At 41.0% G+C, this 22,734-nt stretch overlaps 1 protein-coding gene across 2 annotated transcripts; it reads right to left on the bottom strand.

The window, feature by feature from the left end:
- Nucleotides 1-472: 472 nt before the first annotated feature.
- On the bottom strand, nt 473-5,440 carry LOC100258813 (uncharacterized). 2 transcript variants are annotated; one of them, XM_010664919.3, is made up of 6 exons: nt 4,681-5,440; nt 3,355-3,406; nt 2,985-3,074; nt 1,303-1,367; nt 1,013-1,171; nt 473-939 (listed from the first exon to the last, which is right to left on the bottom strand). In XM_010664919.3, exons 1-6 carry the CDS (start codon nt 5,326-5,328, stop codon nt 889-891), a joined length of 1,065 nt encoding a protein of 354 aa, XP_010663221.1. In that variant the 5' UTR covers nt 5,329-5,440; the 3' UTR covers nt 473-888. The 2 variants fall into 2 exon arrangements, with proteins under 2 accessions (XP_010663221.1, XP_010663220.1); XM_010664918.3 differs by having other exon boundaries at nt 473-1,171; nt 4,681-5,408.
- Between the last annotated feature and the right edge of the window lie 17,294 nt (nt 5,441-22,734).

Below are 22,734 nucleotides of genomic sequence, written 5' to 3'. Positions count from 1 at the left end.
CAAATTTGTATATGCTTGTATATTGAACTCGTTATTGAATTAGTGTTTCTTTATTTATTTTATTACTTGTTTGTTTATTTAATTTATATTTTTCAGAGTGATTTGCCAAACACCCACTAAATCCATTTTTTTTCAAAGTATTTTAAATTTTTATGTAAAAATTTCTACTTTTAATGAAAAAATAAAATTTATATTAAAAAAAGCCTAAATGATTTTCTAAATTTTTACAAGTAATTTTTCAAGTCATGTCATTTTTTACAATAGAAATGCTTCTAGAAAAAGCACTTTTTATCCTCCTAAAATCACTCTCAAACTAGTTAGAAAATGCTTCTATCCATCTTGGAATTGCACCCAAACAACATCTTAGAAGTACTCCCAACCAAGTCAGGAAGCACCTCCAACGTTCACAAAATCACTCCCACACATACACTTACATCACCCAACTTCATAGCATTCTGGGAGACATGTGATATGGCATTCAACAGAGGAAATAAATAAGATAAGATTTGAACTCCGGCAAAGCAAAGCTCTAATTCCATGTTAAATTCTCAATTAGCATATGGAGAGAGACCTAAAATGGATGTACCTACATTATTTCAGACTCCAAATCCTGATGATTAAATATAGAAGTGTAACCACCAAGATGGCTGATTACAATCTGGACTTCACTCATTGGCATCTGCCAGATGCTTGCATTAACAGCAATTGCCAGGGAAGTTCTTGGTTCTGGGCTGGTTCCTGAGGAGATCAAAGCTTCCCTTTTTGGCTTTAACACTGAATCCTCGTTTGCTCAGAAAAGAATTCCCCCCACAATCATTTGCTACTTGTAGTCATGAATGACTGATTCTTTTCCCAGGCTTACCAGTTCTTCACATCCACTTGTTGATCCTACACCCTACGAGCACGATCACGCCAAGAACCCTGTTGCTTGGCAAGTACCTACAACATGCAACTCGGGGCTTATTAAGTACCTGCAATGCTGTACCAGTGTTCTCTCTCTAAAATTACTTACCTTTTCACTTATGAGACTTGTACCAAGGCTACTTTCATTGCTCTCCTTTGTGTCATTCTCCACCTCCGGTTCATTGTCTGAGAAATTGGATGGTGGAATTGTGGATCCTCCAAATATGGCCTCATCGTGGGCAGCCTTTATTTGTTCCTCCCTTCTTGTCTTAACAGTCACATAACTTAAATCAGAAACTAATTAACTGTGTCTTTCCAAGAAAAAATTAGCCTGTTTTTTATCAGATCCAACTTCATCACGTAAGACAGGGAAAATAACAAATGGATTAAGTGCAATACCTCCACTGCAGAGAACCGGAAACTTTGACCCACATGCTTAACTAACATTGCATCATCTTCGGCAGCTGCAGATTGGATTAACATGCTTTATCAGGGGCATGTTGTCCTAATAAGATTGCTAATGTTCTTATCCAAAAAGAAAAAAAAAGATTCCTAATGTTGAAACACCCCTACTGATGTGAGCAAGGATAAGTTTGCTTCACACTTGGAATTAATGCAAATTGAATCAGTAAATTAGAAAGCTCAGCATGCACTAAAGTTAATTATCAAAGTAAAAAATCAAGGGTGGTTGGCATCTTCAACCTGACCTATGACCATGTGAATGGTTCCTACGCTAACCTTCCATCCACCTCAGCTTCTTTTCCATCAGATTTCATGAACATTACAAGTACCAGAAGTTATATGAAATTTGGGTGTGGGGGGGGAAGCAAAATGATGAGAATGATGATGATAAATAAATAAATAGCAGTACTAATAATAATCCACATCAGCTTCTTTTCCATCACATGTCATGAAAATTACAAGTAACAAAGTTACATGGAATTTGGGTGGCATGGGGAAAGCAAAATGATGATGATGATGATCACAATAAATAAATAAATAATAGTAAACATGGAATTTGGGTGGAGTGAGGGAAGCAAAATGAAGATGACGATCATAATAAATAAATAAATAATAGTAGTAGTAATTAGTAAACATGGAATTTGGGTGGGGTGGGGAAAGCAAAATGATGATGATGACAACGATGATAGCAAATAAATAAATACTAATGCTAATAATAATGCTACCTATGTAAAAAATAAGCATTATGAGTATTAAAACCTTTATTTGGAGTATTCAAACATTTTGGTTCATGTGTGGCAAGACAAAACAGTGCAAAACCATTTAATGAAATTATATAGAATCATTCAAGCATTTGGAAAATTAAGAACTTCATTTATTGGAAACATTAGCAAAATTCAGTTTTGAGAGAAACCAGAAAAGTTTCCCAAAGCTAGGGTTTTTACTTCAAACTTGACCCTGTAGCATTTACCTACAATAATTTTTTAGCATTACTGACGATAATTGTTCAGACCCTTACAGAGTTCTAGAGTGGCAACTAGTTTCATGTCATTCATACAGTTAAGAAGTTTGTGATAGCCAATTAGCTAAACAGGACAGGTGGGAGACAGTCGATCAAGGTCTTTTTCTTTTATACTTAACTCAAATACAGAAACCAAAAAATGAAGAAGGTAACACTTAAGGCACTTGTACAAACCGTTAAAAGATTTCAGGAATGTTTTTACCTCACTGCCTACCACAAGAAAGAAAGAAAAGGAAAACAAAAGGATACAAAGTTTTTTGAAGACAACACAAAATCTGCATTTTACTTCAAATGCAAAGCAAAAACAAGACCAGAATGCATAATATTTTAAAAATAAATGTAAAACTTTAATTAGAATCCAAAGATTATATTGCAAGGAAAATTCCAGTTACTGGATGCTCAAACTAAATCAAGAATGGGTATAAGAGCAGCTAATTTCACTTCAAAATTTTTGAAAGAAAAGCCAAAAAAGGAAAAATGCAGGATCCACTCATCAGCCATTAGAAGAGAAAGGAAAAAACAAACCTAGCACTAGCATAACCAACATGTTACTCTATTGAAAAATTTTAGAAAAATCCATGTGGATAAAAGGTTTAACCTTCAATTTCTTCATCATCAAGCGGGGCATCCTTATTGAACTCAAACCGCTCCCATCCTGATCCCATGCCCTTTGTTGCATCCTTTTCAGCTGCAAATTAAACATTATTAAACATGCTATGAAAAACACCATGCAGCATTGCTAATTAGATGAATCAATCTCAAACTCTTGCTTATATGGACTGTTATATCAGAACATTTCAACCCCAAAGATACCTTTTTGTCATACCTCATGTGAGATAAACATCTCACATTACAAAGAAAATCACAACCAAGCAATTGATAAAAAAAGAAAGCAAAAATCATGGGAACCATTTTAAAAACTAGGAGGAAAATCAACAGAAATTGCACTACAGCATCAAACAAGTTACCAGTTTCAGAAAGCTGAAGCTTCATCTTGGCTTTGACTCTTTCTGCAGGTGTCTGTTTGCAAGAAAAAAAACCACTTTATCATTTATCTCACAATCAATATCAAGAATGTAGAAGGTAAAGAAAAAAAAGACAAAGAAAAAGGAAAAAAACAACTAACATAATCCAGTCCATGATAAACCTTAATCAGCATATCAAACACCGACTCAATACAATTATTTCACTATATCAAGAAGAGGCAAGACTCAGTGAGAAATGTGAGCCAAAATGGTTATAACTTATAAAGATGAGAGTTTGCTGAGCAACCCGGGTAAGGCAAGAGCTAGGAGTTTAATTAGAAACAACGAAGGCAATTGGATTCCTGGATGTTTATGGAACTTACTTTGAGTTTACTACTGAAATGTTGCCCAGTAAAATTTGGGACAGAACAAGGCTTCTATTAATTGGGAAAAATTGCTTCTCAAGGTGGTTCTAGAATGAACACTGAAACACAGAATTTTCTCACTTTCTGAGGAGCAGATCCCAGCAATGTCATTGCAATCTTAAGCAGCAAACACTAGAGAATATGTATGCACCATGCATCCAAAAACCCTGACACCCACACTTTACTACGGTTTAAGAGGCATCAAGATAATGGGTTTTAGGTCCATCAAAACTAAACAAATAACTGATATAAGGGTGAGGTTGCCAATAAGAGGAGGGTTTTCATTTTTTTCTTTTTTATTTGGTGCACACATGTATATTTCCTGTGTACTTGGTGTAGCCTTTTTTGGCTCTTTAATATATCTTTTGCTCTTTTGCCTATCAAAAAAAAAAAAAAACCTGATATAAGGGTGAGGTTTTATAAGGTCAAAATGTTCAAGCCAAACTTTGTCTACTGATGCATAAAGCAAACGCAATGACCTTAACATGGATTAGCCTTCAATTGCTAATAGGGGGTCTTCCCCAGAGCTTACCCTCAGTTCAGAACTTATAAGCACTTCCACCAAAAAATTGACCCAAGTTAAAGTTCAAAACTCAGAGACAGTTATGTTTAATGTTTTGGTCCTTCAAAGAATCAAACCTAATGCAACACATGTAGCCAAAGCTCAAACATATTGCTAATAACTGAGAGCAATTCTTGTTGCATTTTGTGTTAATTTATTTCCCAATTTCAAAGATATTATTATTTTTATTAGTTCACATCAATGAGTTCCCAACACATTTTTTTGCTTTTCTACTTCTGCGAGCGCAGAAGAAATGTTTGGAAAGGCAATATCAAGAACATGAACATAAATTCAGCTTAATCGAAGATCATCATTGAAACCAAGCGAATTCAAGAAACATACCATTTTATCATATCCGTCAATCAACCTCGCATAGTCAACACCACCATTCTTCTCTTTCCCAACCTTCACCAATCTTCGCTCCCTCGGAGATGAACTCCTACTTCTCCCTCTATCCCTCCGCCGCCCCCCCACCTCATCCGACCCACCCCTCCTCCTCCTCTGTCTATCTCCATCGCTATCCCTATCCCCATCTCTACTCCTCCTCTTTCTATCCCTACTAGAAGATCGATAACGACTCCGCCTGTCTCGGCTTCTACTCCGCCGGTCCCTGCTTCGGCTTCTCCTTTCACGGCTCCGGCTTCGCCGGCTTGAATGGCGATCCCTATCTCTTGAAACTTTATCATTCCTGTCAGAAACCCTAGAATCTCTTTCACTTCTGTCGGAAAATTTAGACGAGTTTTCTTCGCATGATTTGGGTTTCTTTTTGAGCTTGTTCTGAATGGATTCGAGCTGAGCTTGCTTCTCAAGCTGGGAGGCCTTGGTGGGACTGGAAGCCCTGACGAAGTTGCTGAGAAATGAACGGGTCTTCGAAGGCGCGGTGGATGTGGACGATTGGGAGCTGAAACCAAGCCCTTGTTTAAATCTAGCGGCCCCTTCGCCCTTCCGAGTGAGCTCGTCGTAGTACGCAGCTGCTTTCTCTTCCTCCATCAACGAGAACTCCTCGGAGGACGAAGACGCAACGACGCTGGGGAATTTTGTGGGGGATGGGCTGCGGTTTGGCCCACCTATTTGGAATTGTTGGGTTTCTTAGCCCAGTTTGATCCTGCGATGGGCCTTTATGAGGCCTCTATTTTATTGCCAGTATTGGGCTATGGGGCCCTATGCTGTTGTCACAACCACGCCGTATCATTGGAACATGTCGAAGATAAGGCATGAAATTCAAGGAAACTAAAAGCTAAAAACTTAATTTTAATAACTTAATACATAATTTAAAGTAAAAAATAACTTTTAAGTATTAAGTTAAAATAGTTAATATATTCTTAATTTTAAATATTTTTTGTTTTATTTATTCATGTTTAGTGAAAGTAAATTTTATAATTATGACTCTATATTCATAATTCATCTTTTATAATGAATATTTTTATAGCTATTATATCTATATATATACAATACTTTAAATATAAATATTTAATAAATAAATTTGTTGCACAAAATTAGTAAAAATATAAATATTAGTTATAATTAATGAGAGTAAATATGTTAATTTGATGATTTATAATAAATATTAAATTAATTTTACTAAAAAATCTTAATATTTAAAATAAAAAATAAGTTTTAAGTTAACAACTTAACAACAGTTTAATTTATCATCAACTTAAATTATTAGGTAATAAATATTAAGTGTTTGTTAAACACCCACCAATCTCTTTTGGTCACTTCCCTCTTATTTATATTAATTGATACTTATCTTATAAATATATACATTATAAGATCAAGACATAATTATCGTTTCCAAATGCCCTTAATCTTTATTATCATCCAAATGTGGTTATAGACAAGGATGAAGAGTTCTTCTACATGGAGGAGTTTTAACAATATAAATTTTCCTTAAAGGCAAGTGTAGGGAAATCCAAATATCTTTGTTCCCTCTCTCAGCCTCAAGTTAGGTGCATGAAAACTTCCTAAGACTTTTAGATTTTATACAATTGAAGCAAAAATACACTTTTTAACAATTAAAGAATCTAGATTTGTGCATTAAAAACATTACCTTTGATTTAAATGTTCCCAAATCAAATCCAATCGAAGAAGATCAAATTTGAAATTGTTGGAAGCCTCATAAACTTACAATATTTCACCCAATGACTCAACCTTGAACCTTGGCACTCCAAACAATGGGTGTTGGGCAAGGTGGAAACTAAAGTTCTCTCAACTCTTTGAAATGGAAAAAGACTATGAAAATCCTAACCCTTAAAGAGGTATTAATAGGGTTCCCCACTAAGCTTAAGTGACTTAAGCTCATTGAAGTATTAGGTCAATTAATCTAGCCTAAAAAGGGTCCTAATTGATTAATCAACCCAACATAGTTGTCCAATTAATTAATTAGTCTAATTAAGAGATATTGTTCACCCACCCTTGTGTAACATTGCGTAATTATCAAAATGTCTTTATGCATATAAATAAACCTAAAATTTATTCAACCCTCACAAATCATGTCATCGATGAGCTAAAATGGGGACCAATAGGTCCTGTTGAGGTCTCGCGTCCCTGATGATCCACGTAATTGCCAAATGGATGGACGCACGATCTCAACCAATATAGGTTCTTGATTCAGTCGTTCTACCTGCAAAAGACGTCCGGACGGGGTGTCCGGACGCACCCTCCGATGGTTTTGTCAGCCATGGTTAGAGAGAGAGATAAATCAGTTGGCCTTTTACTAGGTATAGCAAGCTTACCTTCCTCTTTGTGTGAAGGTTGATATATATAGTATCAGAAGCTTTTGTTCTTCTTTAATGGTGGGGAGATATTTTGTGTTGTCATGATGACACTAGGTGGTGGCAGGGCCATCATCACCCTACGGGCAGTTTGATAGAGATCGTGGTAGGTGATGCGGCTGTCAGATATCGTGGTAGGTGATCATGTGAAATGATCGTGAGAAGTGACTTGTTGTCACTTCATCTTGTCCTTTCACTCTACAGGTGGCGAAACGTGGGTCATGACAGGCTGTTGTGATAACGTGTAAGACTTGCTTACTTTAGTCAATGACCCGGACAATTATATTCGGATGGTTTATGCTGGTCATCCGAATGTATTTGTGGAAGCCGTCCGGATGTTCTATGCTTACAAGTGTCGTTTGAACTTCCTTGAGGCGGTTCAGATATGAGGTGGGAGTCGTCCGGATGTCTTATGTTTATAAGTGTCGTTTGAACTTCCTTGAGGCGGTCCAGATATGAGAGGCGCGTCACGTGTATCCGGATGGGGATGATCCGGATGGTAATGCGTGCCACGTGTCACCATGAGGTGTGTGGCACGTGTTCTCAGGAGGAGGGGTCCCTACAATGCCCCCCTTTTTAACTTGCCCATTTTGCCCGTGCAAAATGGGTGGGTTAAAAATAATTGATTTTTTGAAACTGAGGCTACTTTTTTGCGCTCATTGGGCCACGTGGTGAACGAGGGTGAAGAGAGAGATGATCATTTATGATGAGCCGTCGTTTCTGTGTATTCCTAGGCAGCATGTCGTTTCAATGATAGCGTAGCTGATCGTTTGGTATACCGAGGGACTGTTTCCCTATAAATAGCATACTGTGCATTCTGCTGCCCTTTTCCTACTGCGTTTTTCCTGAGAGTACTGCTTCTTCTTCCTTCTGTGTTTTTGCTTTGTTTTCCTGAGTGAAGCCCTAGAATTTTCCTGCCGGTGATTTCTGTATCGCACTTGTTGACTGTGTTTGCGGTGTTCAACCTTTTCTTCCAGATTTACCCTTGGTATGTGCATCGTTCTTGGCTTTTTCTTGCTTTGTGTTTGCCTTTGTTGGTTTGTTTTTGGTTTGTTTTGGGCAACTTGTTTGTGATTGTGTGTGTAAATGTTGATGTGTTTTTTTTGGTTTCTAGGGTTTTGTTGAGGGTGTTCTAACTGTTGGCACCTTTTTATGTAGTCTTACGAAACGAGAAGATGTCTGCTAACCAGGAAGTGACTTCACCTGTCCCGTGTGGTGCTGCTCATGCCAAAAAATCGGTTGACAAATTGAGTGTGAAGGAGTTCCGTGAACGGTTCTGTATTCCCAACGGTGTATCAGTTGAATTATCTGAGGGAGAGGTCGTGTCTACTAGAAATGCTGAAGACAATGCTATTTGTTTTAGCAAGGAGCAGTTCAACGCTGGGCTGCGATTCCCCCTTCCGTCCTTGTTCAAGGAATTTCTGCATTTCACCCAGATTCCCCCGGCGTATATGCATCCGAATATGGTCCGGGTGTTGATGGGGTGCAGCGTCCTGAGCATGTTGTTCAATTTGGACATTACTCTACTGGAGGTGCTGTTTATCTACTCGATCAAGAAGCTGAAGACTGATATTTTCAGTTTTGTCGCTTGCCTGCCGTCCATGCATTTGGTGACCAGCCTGTCGGACTCAACCAAGGGAGGTGCCAAGGGCCATGTGCTGGTGAGGGGCATATGGGCGGGTTTAGGGACGCACCCGGACAGGCCCTTCGCCCTCAACCGATCGCTGAAGGTCCCTGGTATGGTTAGACTATCTTTTGTTTTTCCATGTCTTGCGAGTTTAGGTCAATATAGTTGGGTTGTTGACATACTTTTGCTTTCTTGGGTACAGGTCAGAATAAAAGGGGGAAATTGGTAGAATGGGTGGAGAAGGCCTCGTTCGATCGCTTGAACAGGCTCTTCGAGATTGCGCCGGCCGAGCGGAGTTGCGAAAAGCTGCTTTCTACGCAGAATCTCCGTTCGGTCATGAAGGAGCCGCATCCGTATGTGATGAACATACTCCCTAGGCGGCTGCCTGAAGAAGTTGTAGCCGGGGAGCATTTTGTCCTTCAAGATTTGCCTTTCTACGCGGCGATGCAGGAGGTAGATGCCCAAACACGCAAAGCCCGCCTTACTGATCGGGAGGATAAAAGAAAAGAAGGGCTCTTGCGGAAGGCACCGGGTGGTAAAAGGTCCGCACCTTCTCCGGTTGGCGCTCCAGCGAAGAAGAAGGGGAAGGTGACCAAGAAGGGAAAGGTTACTGAGAAGGGGAAGGCAATGAAAATCCCCATTCCGCCAAAGGAGTTTGTAATCCCTCCTATTACCTATGAGGCGGAGGTAATAATAAAGGAGCCCAAAAATCCTCTTCCTCCCTCTATCTCAAGTGGCCCCAGACACGTCGCGGGTCTGAATCATTCAGGGCCCTCCTTGTCAGCGGCTACCCGTTTGGCTATTTTGGCCGAGGAAGCTGCATCAATAAATACACCCGGCTCTCCCCATCCGAATGCCGGCGCGGTCGAGGCTGTTTGCGCGGATGTGTCGCCTCTCATGGCGACACCTATGGAGGAGACGGGGGCAGAAAACCAGAGTCTGCCATCAGTCGGGCCAAGCCTTCCTGCCCTTCCTCCGATGAAAAGGCCAACTTCAAGGAGGATGAGTTCAGCGCGGAACCTAAAGTCCGGCCTCATCGGGCGACTGTAAGATCGCTTCCAAGAAACCCTCGAAGTCTGCTGCTCCTCCGTCCAGGATGACCATCCGGATGGGAGCGAGACGGAGACGGCAACTGAGACCCCAGCCATCCCGATGGTGGCCCCGGATGAGGGTATGCCCGGTGAGACCCATCCGGCTGCAAATGAGGGGGCTCCGGATCCGGAGGAGGATTTACTCTCTAACACCTCATCAGGGGGGGATCCTGTTGATGATGCGGCTTGCATCTCCGCTGGCTCTTTTAGCTATGCGGAGTTGGAAGAGAAGCTGAAACAGATTCCACCCGGCTCAACCACTGCCATGCCTTCAGCAAAGATGTTCGAAGTGGTGGAAACGGTATAGTATATTTCTTGATTGTCTTTTGTCATATTGATGTGTTTGTGGTATGACTTCTAATTTCGCTTTTCTTGCTTGTGTGCTTTGTTTGTAGCTGGTGAGTGGTCTTCGCGGCATGGCTCAACAACACGATCTATTTACTGACCTGCTGCGGACCACCGATTATATGAAGGCCTTCACGTCTCAGCGAAAAAATAGTGAAGATCAGCTGCGCTTGAGACTAGTGGAGGCCGAAACCAGTTTATCCACCACTCGGGGGGAGAATGGGGCCCTCCGGATGGATTTAACTGAGGCAAAGAACTGGGAGGAATCGATGGAGGCCCGCTTGCATGAGGCGGAGGATGAGGTGGCTCTTTTGAGGGGGAAGGTGAGGCACCTCCGAACGGAAGTTTCAATTGAAAAGAAGCAAAGAAAATATCTGCAGCTACGCTTATCAGCGCAAAATGAAGAGCTGGAAGGCGAGTTTGCTACAGAGAGGGAGGAACTTGAAGCGGAGTATCAAAAGCAAGTGGACGATATGTTCTTCTTCGGCTATCGCTGTTGTATGAAAAAAAAACGGCATTAAACGTGATGTCCCTTCAATTCTTCCGAGTGAAAAGAAAAAGCTGCTCGACAAGCCTACTCCCTGACAGTTTTTCTTTTTGTAATCTTTGCTGCTATCTTCTTTCTGTAACTTTTGTAGTCCGAAGACCTCCTTGTATATACTTCACAAATATCAATAAAACATACATTTTTTGACATTTGTACTTGTCTTTTTCTTTTATTGATAATACTGCTTTAAATTCGACCCATTCCATGGTCTGAGTAATGGAGTTCCGTCTAGCTTTTGTAGATGATAAGCTCCATTTTCACTTGACTTAAATACTATATAAGGTCCTTCCTAATTGGCTTGGAATTTTCCTGCCCTTGTTTCAGCTGTATTTTCAAAAACTTTTCTAAGTACCAGCGTACCATTTTTGAAGCTTTTTTGTCATACTTTGCGATTGTAATGGGCGGATGCCCTTTGCTGATAATCGGTCATCCGTATGGCTGCGCTTTCTCTTACTTCATCTGCCCAATCCAAGTTTCTTCCTAACACCGTGCTGGCATCATCCTGTTTCACTGCCTCAGTCCGGATAGTGGGTAACCCTATTTCAGTAGGAATGACTGCGTTCATTCCGTATGCGAGGGCGAAGGGAGTGTTTCCTGTTGGCCGTCCGGGTGTGGTTCGATAGGCCCACAGGACGCCGGGTAACTCTTCCACCCACTTTCCTTTGGCTTGTTCGAGCCTTTTTTTTAAGGCAGTGATTAACGTCTTGTTTGTGGCTTCCGCTTGCCCGTTACTTTGAGGATAACGCGGTGTAGAGTATGAATTCCGGATGTTCAGTTCCGAACAGAAATTCCGGAATGCAATGCTATCAAACTGTGGACCATTGTCGGCTATAATGGTGTGTGGAATTCCAAAACGGCAGACGATATTTTTCCATACGAACTTGGTGACATCCTTGTCTTTGATGCTTGCATATGCTTCAGCTTCCACCCATTTATTGAAGTAATCTGTGGTGACGAGCATAAATTTCTTTTGGGCAGGTGCAGTTGGGAAGGGTCCCACTATGTCCATGCCCCACTGCGCGAAGGGCCATGGGCTTGATATTGGTTTCAATGTTTCTGATGCCATATGTGGAATGAGAGCATATCTTTGACATTTATCACATTTTTTGACATATGCTGCCGCATCCTTCTTCATCGTGGGCCAATAATATCCTTGTGAATGGGCTCTATGTGCCAGAGATCGTCCTCCTGAATGATTTTCGCATATTCCCTCATGCAACTCAGCTAAGACGTACTGGGCCTCTGATTGACTTAGGCACCGAAGGTAGGGTCCTGTGAAGGATCGCTTATACAAGTGTCCCCCGATTATGGTGAAACGGGCAGCTTGTATCCGGACCTTGTGTGCCTCTCTGGGATCTCTAGGCGAAGTGCCTGTCCGAAGGTATTCTGCAATGTTGTTCGTCCATTCTTGGTTGTCTGCTTGCCTTGCCTCAATGGTGTTGCAAGTGGAGGTTTCTGCGACAGAAGAGTTGGTTTGTACATGTATAGGCAACAATATGGCTTCTTTGATGGGGAGGGAGGCAGCAATGCCTGCCAAGGCGTCGGCACGTCTATTTTCAGTTCTTTTGATTTTTTCAATTGTCCACTCGGTGAATCGTTGTAAGGTGTCCTTTACTTTTGTCAAATATCGTGCCATGCGCGCATCTTTGGCCTCGTATTCCTTCTCGACGTGTCTTACAACAAGTTGCGAATCGCTATAGACCCGGAGCTTAGTGACGGACAAGGCCAGAGCGAGGTCTAATCCGGATAAGATGGCCTCATATTCTGCTTCATTGTTGGAGGCAGGGAATCCCAGCCGGATGGCTTGCTCCAGGTGTTCCCCAATTGGGGACTGTAGCAGAAGCCCGACTCCGGACCCTGATGATCGTGAGGCTCCATCCACTCGCAAAGTCCACCATTCTTTTTCATTTGATTCCTGGTGTTGGTTAGGCGTTCGGGCATATTCTAGCACGAAGTCAGCCATTACTTGGCCTTTCATGGACAATTTGGGTTGGAATTCGATTCCAAACTCGCTTAATTCGATAGCCCATTGCAGCATTCTTCCGGTTAAGTCTGGCTTGTGCAAAATATTGCGAAGGGGTTGATCGGTCAGAAGGACCACCGGGTGGGCTTGGAAATAAGGGCGGAGCTTTTGGACAGCGCTACGAAGGGCTAAGGCTGTCAACTCCATTTTTGAATACCTGGTTTCTACATCCGCCAATGCTTTGCTGATGTAGTAGATAGGTTTCTGCTCCTTAAGTGAGTGACAGCGGAATAGAACAGCACTGATTGCCCACTCTGATACAGCCAGATACATGTATAATTTTTCTTTCGGGATGGGGCTGCTCAGGATGGGTGGCTGCATGAGACAGTGTTTAATCTTTTCAAAAGCGTTTTGACAGTTGTCCGTCCATCCACTCGTTCCAGCTTTTCTTATTGCCAAGAAGAAGGGTCGCAATTCATCAGTGAAGCGGGCTATGAAACGCCCTAGTGCGACGAGTTTGCCCGTGAGGCGCTGTAATTCCTTCTTGCTCCTGGGGGGAGGTGTTTCCATAACTGCCTTAACTTGATCCGAGCAAACCTCTATCCCTCTTTAGCTGACCATAAAACCTAGAAATTTGCCAACACTTACGCCAAAGGCGCATTTGGAAGGATTCAGCTTCATGTCATACTTCCTCAGAAGGTAAAAAACTTATTGTAGATGAAGAACATGTTCCTCTCGGGTTTTGCTTTTAACCACGATATCATCAACATATACCTCTACTGTGTGGCCTATCAGAGGTTTGAAGATCTTTGTCATCAGTCTCTGATAAGTGGCGCCAGCGTTTTTGAGTCCGAATGGCATGACTTTGTAGCAATAGAGGTCGTATGGCGTTATGAATGTTGTTTTTTCCTCGTCAGTCGGGGACATGGGAATCTGGTGATATCCGGAGAAGGCATCCAAGAAAGAGAGCATCCCTTGCCCGACAGTGGAATCCACAATTTGATCTATTCGTGGCAAAGGAAAACTATCTTTTGGGCATGCATTATTGAGGTTGGTGTAATCTACGCAAACCCGCCATTTTCCTTCTTTTTTGGGTACCACCACTACGTTGGCCAACCAATCCAGATAATCAACTTCTCTGATGAAAATCCGGCTTCTAGCAATTTGTCAATCTCGTTCCGAATGACTTTTTGTCTATCCGGGTGAAAGCGCTTGATCTTCTGCCGGACGGGTCTGGCAGTTGGAAAGACGTTAAGCCTGTGAGATGTAATAGAGGGATGAATTCCCTTCATATCAACATGTGTCCATGCGAAGATGTCATGGTTTCGTCTGAGGACGTTTTGCATGCTCTGGGTCTCCTCTGGTGTCATGAGGGAGCTGATGTTTGTGAGGTGAATACTTTCCTCCGAAATTTGGATTGTTTGCAAGGGATCTGCTGCCGGTGGATCTTTGTCTGCCGGACCCAGTAATTGCTATTGGTCACATGTGTGGCTGGGCTTAGGGAGGGGTGCACCCTCCTGGTTGGTTCCTGCTTCTCGTGCTATTTAGTAGCATTGGCGAGCGGCTAACTAGCTGCCGTATAGGTCAATTTGTCCTTCGTTGGTGAGAAAACTCACCATTTGATGATACGTAGAAGGGATGACTTTCATGTAGTGTAGCCAAGTGCGCCCTAAGATGACATTGAAGGGTGACAACTCCTGAACCACTGAGAATTGTACGTTGAGAGTGACTGGGCCAGCTTGGATCGGCAGTATAATGTCTCCTAATGATGTAGTTGACGATCCGTTGAATCCGGACAGGATTCGTCCTGGGTTTTCAAGGCCTGTGAGACTGTGTCCCATGCGGCTAACGACCAATGCTTGTACAAGATCGGCCGAGCTGCCGAGGTCAACCAAAATGCGTCTTACATCGAAGTCTCCTATCTCTAGGGACAGGATGAGGGCGTCGCGATGTGGCTGTAGCGTCCGGGTGGGATCTAATGGTGGGAAAATGATTGTCCCATCTATGGGGCGAGGGCCCCCTCCAGTTAGCCCAGGCCGGATGGAATTGATGTGTTCATGTATTAATGCGGCCCGCAACAACTTCTACCTTTTTCGCCTAGAGTCGTACTCCTCGTCGGATGGGCCTCCGTTAATATAGTTTATAACGGCCTTGGGGGTGGCCGGGGCCCTGGGGGCTCCAAGGTGGTGATGTTGGGAAGTGGATTTTCCTCCATCATCTGAGCGAAGGTATTGCTTTAGATGTCCAGCCTTGATGAGCCTCTCGATTAGATACTGGAGGCTTCTGCATGTTTCTGTCATGTGACCATGTTCCTTATGGAAGGCACACCTTTTGCTATGATCCCTTGTGGATGGGTCCGTTCCTTGGGGTCTGGGCCACCTGAAGTCGGACAAACTTTGGATCATGGGGAGAAGTTTTTCATATGATATGGAAATAGGCGTGAGGGGCGGCCTATCCGGGAGACTCGGTCCCTCCTGCCTTCGATCGGATGGCTTTGGCCGGTCCAGAGGTTTAGCATTTCTTTCCGCGTCACCTCTAGATGTCCGTCCGGCAACCAAAACTTGCTGGGTGGCTGCACGCACGTCATCTTCGAGCATTGAATACTTGTTGGCACGTCTAAACAAGTCGTCCATCGTTGTAAGAGGCTTTTTGGCTAGCGATTCGAAAAATGGAGTGCCTGGACAGATGTTTCGCTTGAAGATCTGTAGGATAGCGTCCATGCTGCAAGCCTCTACCTGGAGTATGGCCTGACCAAATCGCTTCACAAACTCCCTTAAGGATTCATTATCTTGCATTTTTATGTTTTGCAGAGTGCTGATGTTCTGCTTGTGTCTAGCGGAGCACAAGTATTGCCCGACGAAAGCTTCGGACAGGTCCCTGAAATTGCCAACAGAGTTGGGAGGCAGGCGATGAAACCATGATAGGGCCTGCCCTTGTAGGCTGGCGGGGAACACTTTGCATAGTAGTGCATCGTTGCCAATATCGAGCGTCATGAGCTGTCGATAATACATGATATGATCGAAGGGATCGTTAGTCCCATCGTATGTTGAAAATTTTGGTACGAGGAATCCCCTTGGGGGCTTGTAATGAATGATATTGGAACAGAAGGGCGTGGAGAGCATGTCGTCCAGCCTTTTGCTGATGGAGCCAATGGGTGGCTCGTTTGGGAGGTTTCTCCCAGCTTGTTGTACCGCTAGGTGCGGGTGAACGTTCCGTACCATGGGGGTGACCATGGGGTCACGGTGCGGGAGCACGTTCTGCACCACGGGGTTGATCATAGGATCGGGGCGCGTTGCCCCGGTTGTGGCTACTGGTGGCCTTGGTCTCCTAGGCTCTTGTGGGCCTAGTCTTACGCACATTGAATTTGACAACTGAGATCTTCTATCGCGTTGTCTTTTTGCTGAAAAGTGAGTAGAGTCCGAGTTTTCCTCATGGAGAGCTCGAGGCATGGGAGTGTGTGGCTCATGTGGCCTCACGTTGCATGCTTCTGGGATAAGTCCTATTGTCCCAGGATATATTGATTCTGGTTCTGGCCTTGAATTCGCTACTTGGCCTCTCGAACGCTGACGACGAGGAGGCCCTAAAGTTGAAGCCTGGATGCGTAGTACCGCGTTTTCTTCTCTTAATCTTTTTGTTTCCTGGAGGAGAACTTTCAGTTGTTGTTCGCTTACCAACTGTCTTCTTTCGATGGCTTGGCGCCATTCAGAATTATCTTCCTCTCGCCTACCGGATGAACGGCTTCGAGAAGGTGTGGCCATCTTTGCTAGCGACTGAATCAAAAATAAAAAAGATTCCCACAGACGGCGCCAATGTTGAGGTCTCGCGTCTCTGGTGATCCACGTAGTTGCCAAATGGATGGACGCACGATCTTAACCAATATAGGTTCTTGATTCAGTCGTTCTACCTGCAAAAGACGTCCGGACGGGGTGTCCGGACGCACCCTCCGATGGTTTTGTCAGCCATGGTTAGAGAGAGGGATAAATCAGTTGGCCTTTTACTAGGTATAGCAAGCTTACCTTCCTCTTTGTGTGAAGGTTGATATATATAGTATCAGAAGCTTTTGTTCTTCTTTAATGGTGGGGAGATATTTTGTATTGTCATGATGACACTAGGTGGTGGCAGGGCCATCATCACCCTACGGGCAGTTTGATAGAGATCGTGGTAGGTGATGCAGCTGTTAGAGATCGTGGTAGGTGATCATGTGAAATGATCGTGGGAAGTGACTTGTTGTCACTTCATCTTGTCCCTTCACTCTGCAGGTGGCGGAACGTGGGTCATGGCAGGCTATTGTGATAACGTGTAAGACTTGCTTACTTCAGTCAATGACTCGGACAATTATATTCGGATGGTTTATGCTGGTCATCCGGATGTATTTGTGGAAGCCGTCCGGATGTTCTATGCTTACAAGTGTCGTTTGAACTTTCTTGAGGCGGTCCGGATATGAGGTGGGAGTCGTCCGGATGTCTTATGTTTATAAGTGTCGTTTGAACTTCCTTGAGGCGGTCCGGATATGAGAGGCGCGTCACGTGTATCCGGATAGGGGTGATCCGGATGGTAATGCGTGTCACGTGTCACCATGAGGTGCGTGGCACGTGTTCTCAGGAGGAGGGGTCCTTACAGGTCCCATTGGATAGTATTGGCTCCCTTAAAATTTTGAAATTGATTCAACATTCCACTACAAAGAATCGACTATACTCTAGTACTCTACATATATAATAACGAAACAAAACTCGAATTTGTGACATATTATCCATTACATACAAACTCCCCATAAATTGGTGTTCATAATCTAACAAGGTAATGTTATTACCTATCAAGATTACCTCTCCAATCTTTAAGTTACAGATCCTTCTTATTATATAACCAATTAACATGATCTAGTCTTAAGGAGCATATATCAAATTTCACTAAGTGAAATGCTATGATCATAGTCTTTTAGATCATATGTCCTTTGGATAACCCAAAGGGACATACTATCTTGATACCATGAGATATCATGGTACCTTTATTGATAATATTTGTCGCTACAAGTCTCCATCAAAAGTAACCCAATCCATAAAAATATATAACCACTTTAGGGTCTCACTCATAAATCAAAGCCTCCTATTGATTTTGACACAAACTTAATATTCTCTAAAGGTTGAGAGACCATGTAATATAGTAGTTTAATGAATCATGACAACTTATAATCTTACGTCATGATTTACCGTAGGTCATGTCTAGTGTGTATCACATAAACTAGTGTACTTACCATGGAAAAATTATCTCAATAACCAAGAAAAGTCATCCTTCCAATTAGGAGGTAAATGCATTACAGTCTCAAATGGATTGTCAAAATCCATGAACCAACTATACTTATCACTCTACAAGGAATCCATGACTTGGATCTTCTACGCAACTTATGATATACCCAAGTTATGCACGATGTAAATGATGTAAACATGTATACTCAACTAACCAATTAATGCATACAGGATAACAAATGGGAAGCCAAGAAACATAGATAAATAAATTTATAAATAAATCTTAATATGTTATATCATGTTATGTTTTTTAGGGCTCGATCTCAATAGCGAGGTGGTAAGGGAAAATGTGAGTTAGAATGTCAAGATTGTATCTCATAGTTCACACCTAACTCAAAATACTATGATGGGAGCAATGTCACTTAATAATAGTACTTAACTCGAGATGCTCTACTCAAGCACCTTAATTGACACATGGCGACACCCTTCCATTTACCTTTATCATTTCCACTTTTATTTTACTTTAATGAAAACATGAATGAAAAAAATATGACATTTTCATGAAAGGTGTGTTCGATGGCAAAATTGCCAATTTTGGTGGCTATTGAGAATAATGTGCTATCATTGCATCGTCTCAATATTGGAAAGTAACATATAAAAAAATGAGCTTTGTTTATTCTTGTTACATTAGGCACTTACAATGCTTGTTGGACCTTTAATTCTCAAGCTTAAAAGTTTCATTTTCCTTAGTTGTAAGGGATTTTTACTTTCTTGCATTAGTATTTCTTTGACTTTATCTATTGAAGTGTTTGATAAATTTTCTAGGTTTTTGTAATTTCATTATATGAATGGTCATTTGTTTAAACTTATGTGACTAAGGTGTTTTGGTTAAGGATCAATAGTTCCTAAGGTTTCTTCCATGGTCAATTGTTTATGGTATTCTATCTCTTGTCATAAATTCTGAGTTCCTGTTTACATTCTATGAAGAGTGCTAAGATTCCTTCTTCACCTATGGACAGAGATTTTTCTTGGCTTATAGGGGCCATGGTGGAAAGGCATAGTCTAGGCTTTGAAACTACTCTCTCAACCTTTGAATTGGCTCTGGATGGTCAATATGATGAGTTGGCAGAAAGACAGTTAAAGCATCCTATCAAGGGTTTGTTCCTTGACTAAGATGATGATGATGATGTTACCCACCTTACATTTCCCCAATTGGAAAAATCCCCTTATACAAACTCTTTGAGTCCAAATGAAGTATTCGTTGCACATGCAAATTTTTAAGCAAGTCTCTAGTTGACTATTTTTTGCTCTTGTCTAAGAGTTACATTTTATAGGCGTGCATTTATTTTTGTCACATCCTAACATGTATAAGATATTAATGAGTTGTGTGGTATTAGATAAGTGATACAAGATCTCCCTTGTAGTCTAGAAAGTCCACTTTTTTTATTCATTTAAGTTACCTTCTCTCAAATATCTTTACTCAGCAAATGGATGCATATCTTTTTGGAATAGTCATTGGGTGACTAAGTGATAACCTTAATTGTCAGAAAAGTCATAGTGTAATTACCAATTAATGAATACTCGTGCAAAGAGTCCAAACAATGCCCTTTCATTCCTCGACACCAAGCTTGACTAAATAAGAGGTCTCATAGGTGAGTTTTTCACTTTGTGGTCCTTGTTTGCCTGAATGATCGTATCAAGTTATTTGATATCCTCTGGAACAATAGGATTATACCAAGGTGTTAACTATAGAGAGCTTGCAAATGATGCTTGATAACTCTTATCCCTACATTGATCCTAAAATTCCTAATTGTAAGACATCAAGGGATGATTATGAAATTCTTTTGATTGAGCTTAAGGTATTCTAAATCTAAACAATCTAAAGAACAAGAGAAAAAAATGATCGAGAACCTATACTTGTGGAAGAGACTTTAAGGAAGTCTTTGAGCAAGAGAAAATAAGGTGCTACTAAGGATAATAAAAGTAAAAGCACTAATGGAAAGCTAGAAGCTAGTGAAAAAAATAAAGTTTTTAACATTAGCTCATTTATTGATTTTATGGTGAAACTCGAGCTTCTTGTTGTTGCTATTAAACTTGTTATATCCTCCGACCCTATCTAGAGTAGCCACGGCTCACCTAATAATGAAGTTGGTCACCTCTACATTATTTACAAATATGAAAAAGATAATTAATGTTGAGGTGCAATTCCATTTATAAGACAGATATGAAGAAAATGAATAGTGTCAAGGTGTAATTCCATTGAAATAAGATTTCTATTCTCTTTGCTTTTTATTTTTCACTTTTCTATTCTTATTTGTACTTGACTTTTATAATGTTCATTGATAGTGGAACATTCCTTCTTAAACCAGGCAAAAGGCATAAGATAGTCGAGGAAACAACAACCGAGTTTACTAACCTAAGAAGATGAGTTAGGGAGCTTAAATACCAAGTCAAGGGAATATAGAAGGAGGAGGAGAAAAAAATAGAGGGAAGCTTTAAAGTGCTAATTAGAGGAATCTCTTTGAGCCCTTGAGAAGTTGTGCATGGTTGAATGTCAAGTTACTATTCTAAAAGAAAGGGTAGTAAAGATGGATAAAATACTGAGGAATGAAAATAATCAAGCAGAGCGACTAAAGGAGGGCTCTTTTTGAATTATGGGCACAGTTCTAAGTAGAAAAGAAGTGGTAGTGTATTTAGCTTTTAAGAAGATAAAATAAAAAGATATTATAATGGATACAATGAGGCCCTCAAAAAGTATAATATTAGTAGCAAGGAGGAGATTCTTACTACAACCTCATTTAAGTCTACCCTAATTTTAATGGATACAATATTTTAATGTTCTCTTAGTACTTGATAATTTAGGTGAAAATTTTCATACATGATTTTTTATTGCTTTGTTTTGATTAATATTCTTATTTTACCTTTCAATTTTTGAAAAAATGAAAAATGAGTGTGATCTTTTGTGAGGCTGAAATAGAGTAATTGATTGACCCATATGGATCAGGATAGTGCTCCTCTAGTGCTTTACTTGATAGGACTTAAAATTATGCTCTATGAAGCATCACATTATGAGGCTCTCTCCTATGGAGCTTTGCCCTAGGAGAGTAGTTGTATCCTATTTTTAGGATTTTTTTTTTAGTCACCCTCCCATCAGCATTACATCGGAATTTGATAGAAATAAAATAGGCTTTAGATTGTCTATCCACCCATATCATTATGAACCATAAAGAGGTTAAGGTGAATGCTCATCCACATTGTGATAGCAAACCCAACCATTTTGTCAAAAAAAAAAAATTGGAAATAAAGGATTTCGTGCCAAAATTAACAAATTGATTCATAGAGTTAGCAATTTGATAGTTAGTTTGTCTGATTCAATAGTGATTCAATAGCTTGTTCAGTCCAAATGATGACTTGGATCGGATTAAGCTTTGATCAAACCCAAATGACGATCCAAATTAGATTAGGTTTCAATTGAACTTAGTCCAATTGACGATTTGATTGGTTGAACCAATCAATTCGATCCAAATTTTAAAATATTGATATTACCAATAGAATAAAGAATTCAAATTATTCAATATGTATGATGCGATTTAGGTTGCGGAACAAAGATACAAACAAATTTAAGAATATGCGAATACGCATATTGTAACAATAAGATTGGTGGTGCCAAAAAACTAAGATACGGTAGTGTAAACCCGACCAATTACCATAAACTTATAAAGAAATTTTGGTCTGGACATGTCATTAGCTACAAACCAGGCAAGATCTGGGTGCACACCCACTGACCCACTAGCAAATAATTAAAAAAGGAAAAAAATGATGAGACCCAATGAATTTGGCGAGGAACAATGGCATAATTATAAAGAAGAGTGAAATGTGAGATGGTAAGAGAATGATAGTGGAATGGTGAGGGGACCCACAAATCTGAAAATCTCAATCACCCCGAAATGAAACAACAATACAATCTTCCTCCCACTTTCCCCACCAAAGCTTTCCAAATATCATTCCGTCCAATCCAATCCAATCCGATCCCATCTGATGGCTCACCTTGCTCATATTTTCATCACATCTTTCAGATACGATTTCCTTGCTAAAGCGAAGCAACCAAAATTTACAATTTTACCATAATACCACCTCCACCTCCGTTCCATGGCCCCCACCTGGATGCCTCCCTCCACACTCCCCACTGGCCCACTCTCTCTCTCTCTCTCCCATTTTCCCATTTCTCCTCAAATTTTCTTTTAAGAAATAATTTCTTTTTTTCTTGAATATAAATAAGTTTTTTTATATTAATTAAAATTGCAGGGGAGGTGGGCCCAGGTGCGACCCGTAAACGTAGATATTGCCGTACCAAAATATATTTTTGGGAGTTGACACCACTCACCTGCAGTCACTCCTCAGGGCGGCTTTCCTCTTTTGACGCCGCCGCTCTCAGATGTGTCTGCCGCCCCCATGTCTGCTGCTCTCCTCTTGACCCCTGGTCAACACCCTCAACAGTTTACACAGAACCCCTGATCGACCCCATGGCTTTCATCCTTCATAAATAAAGCTTTACATTGCATGTCCGACCATTAGAAAATAAATGTACCACCGAATCATATGATAAGACAAGGTTGTACTCCGAAATTATATTAGACATTTGAGATAAGAATCTAGGAAAAATCGTACCCATCCAAATCATGGGTGAACATTAAAATTATGAAAAAATAATTATTAAATTTTTGTGGGGGAAAATAGAAATTAATAATTATTATATTATCAGTAAATACAAAGAAAAGAAGTCATTTTCAAACCGCAAAACCATGC

This window comes from Vitis vinifera, chromosome 17, assembly GCF_030704535.1.
Source record: "Vitis vinifera cultivar Pinot Noir 40024 chromosome 17, ASM3070453v1".
In the NCBI taxonomy this organism is placed as follows: Eukaryota; Viridiplantae; Streptophyta; class Magnoliopsida; order Vitales; family Vitaceae; genus Vitis; species Vitis vinifera.
The sequence above is the reverse complement of the archived record's forward strand: the minus strand, read 5'-3'. Positions and strand labels throughout refer to the sequence as shown.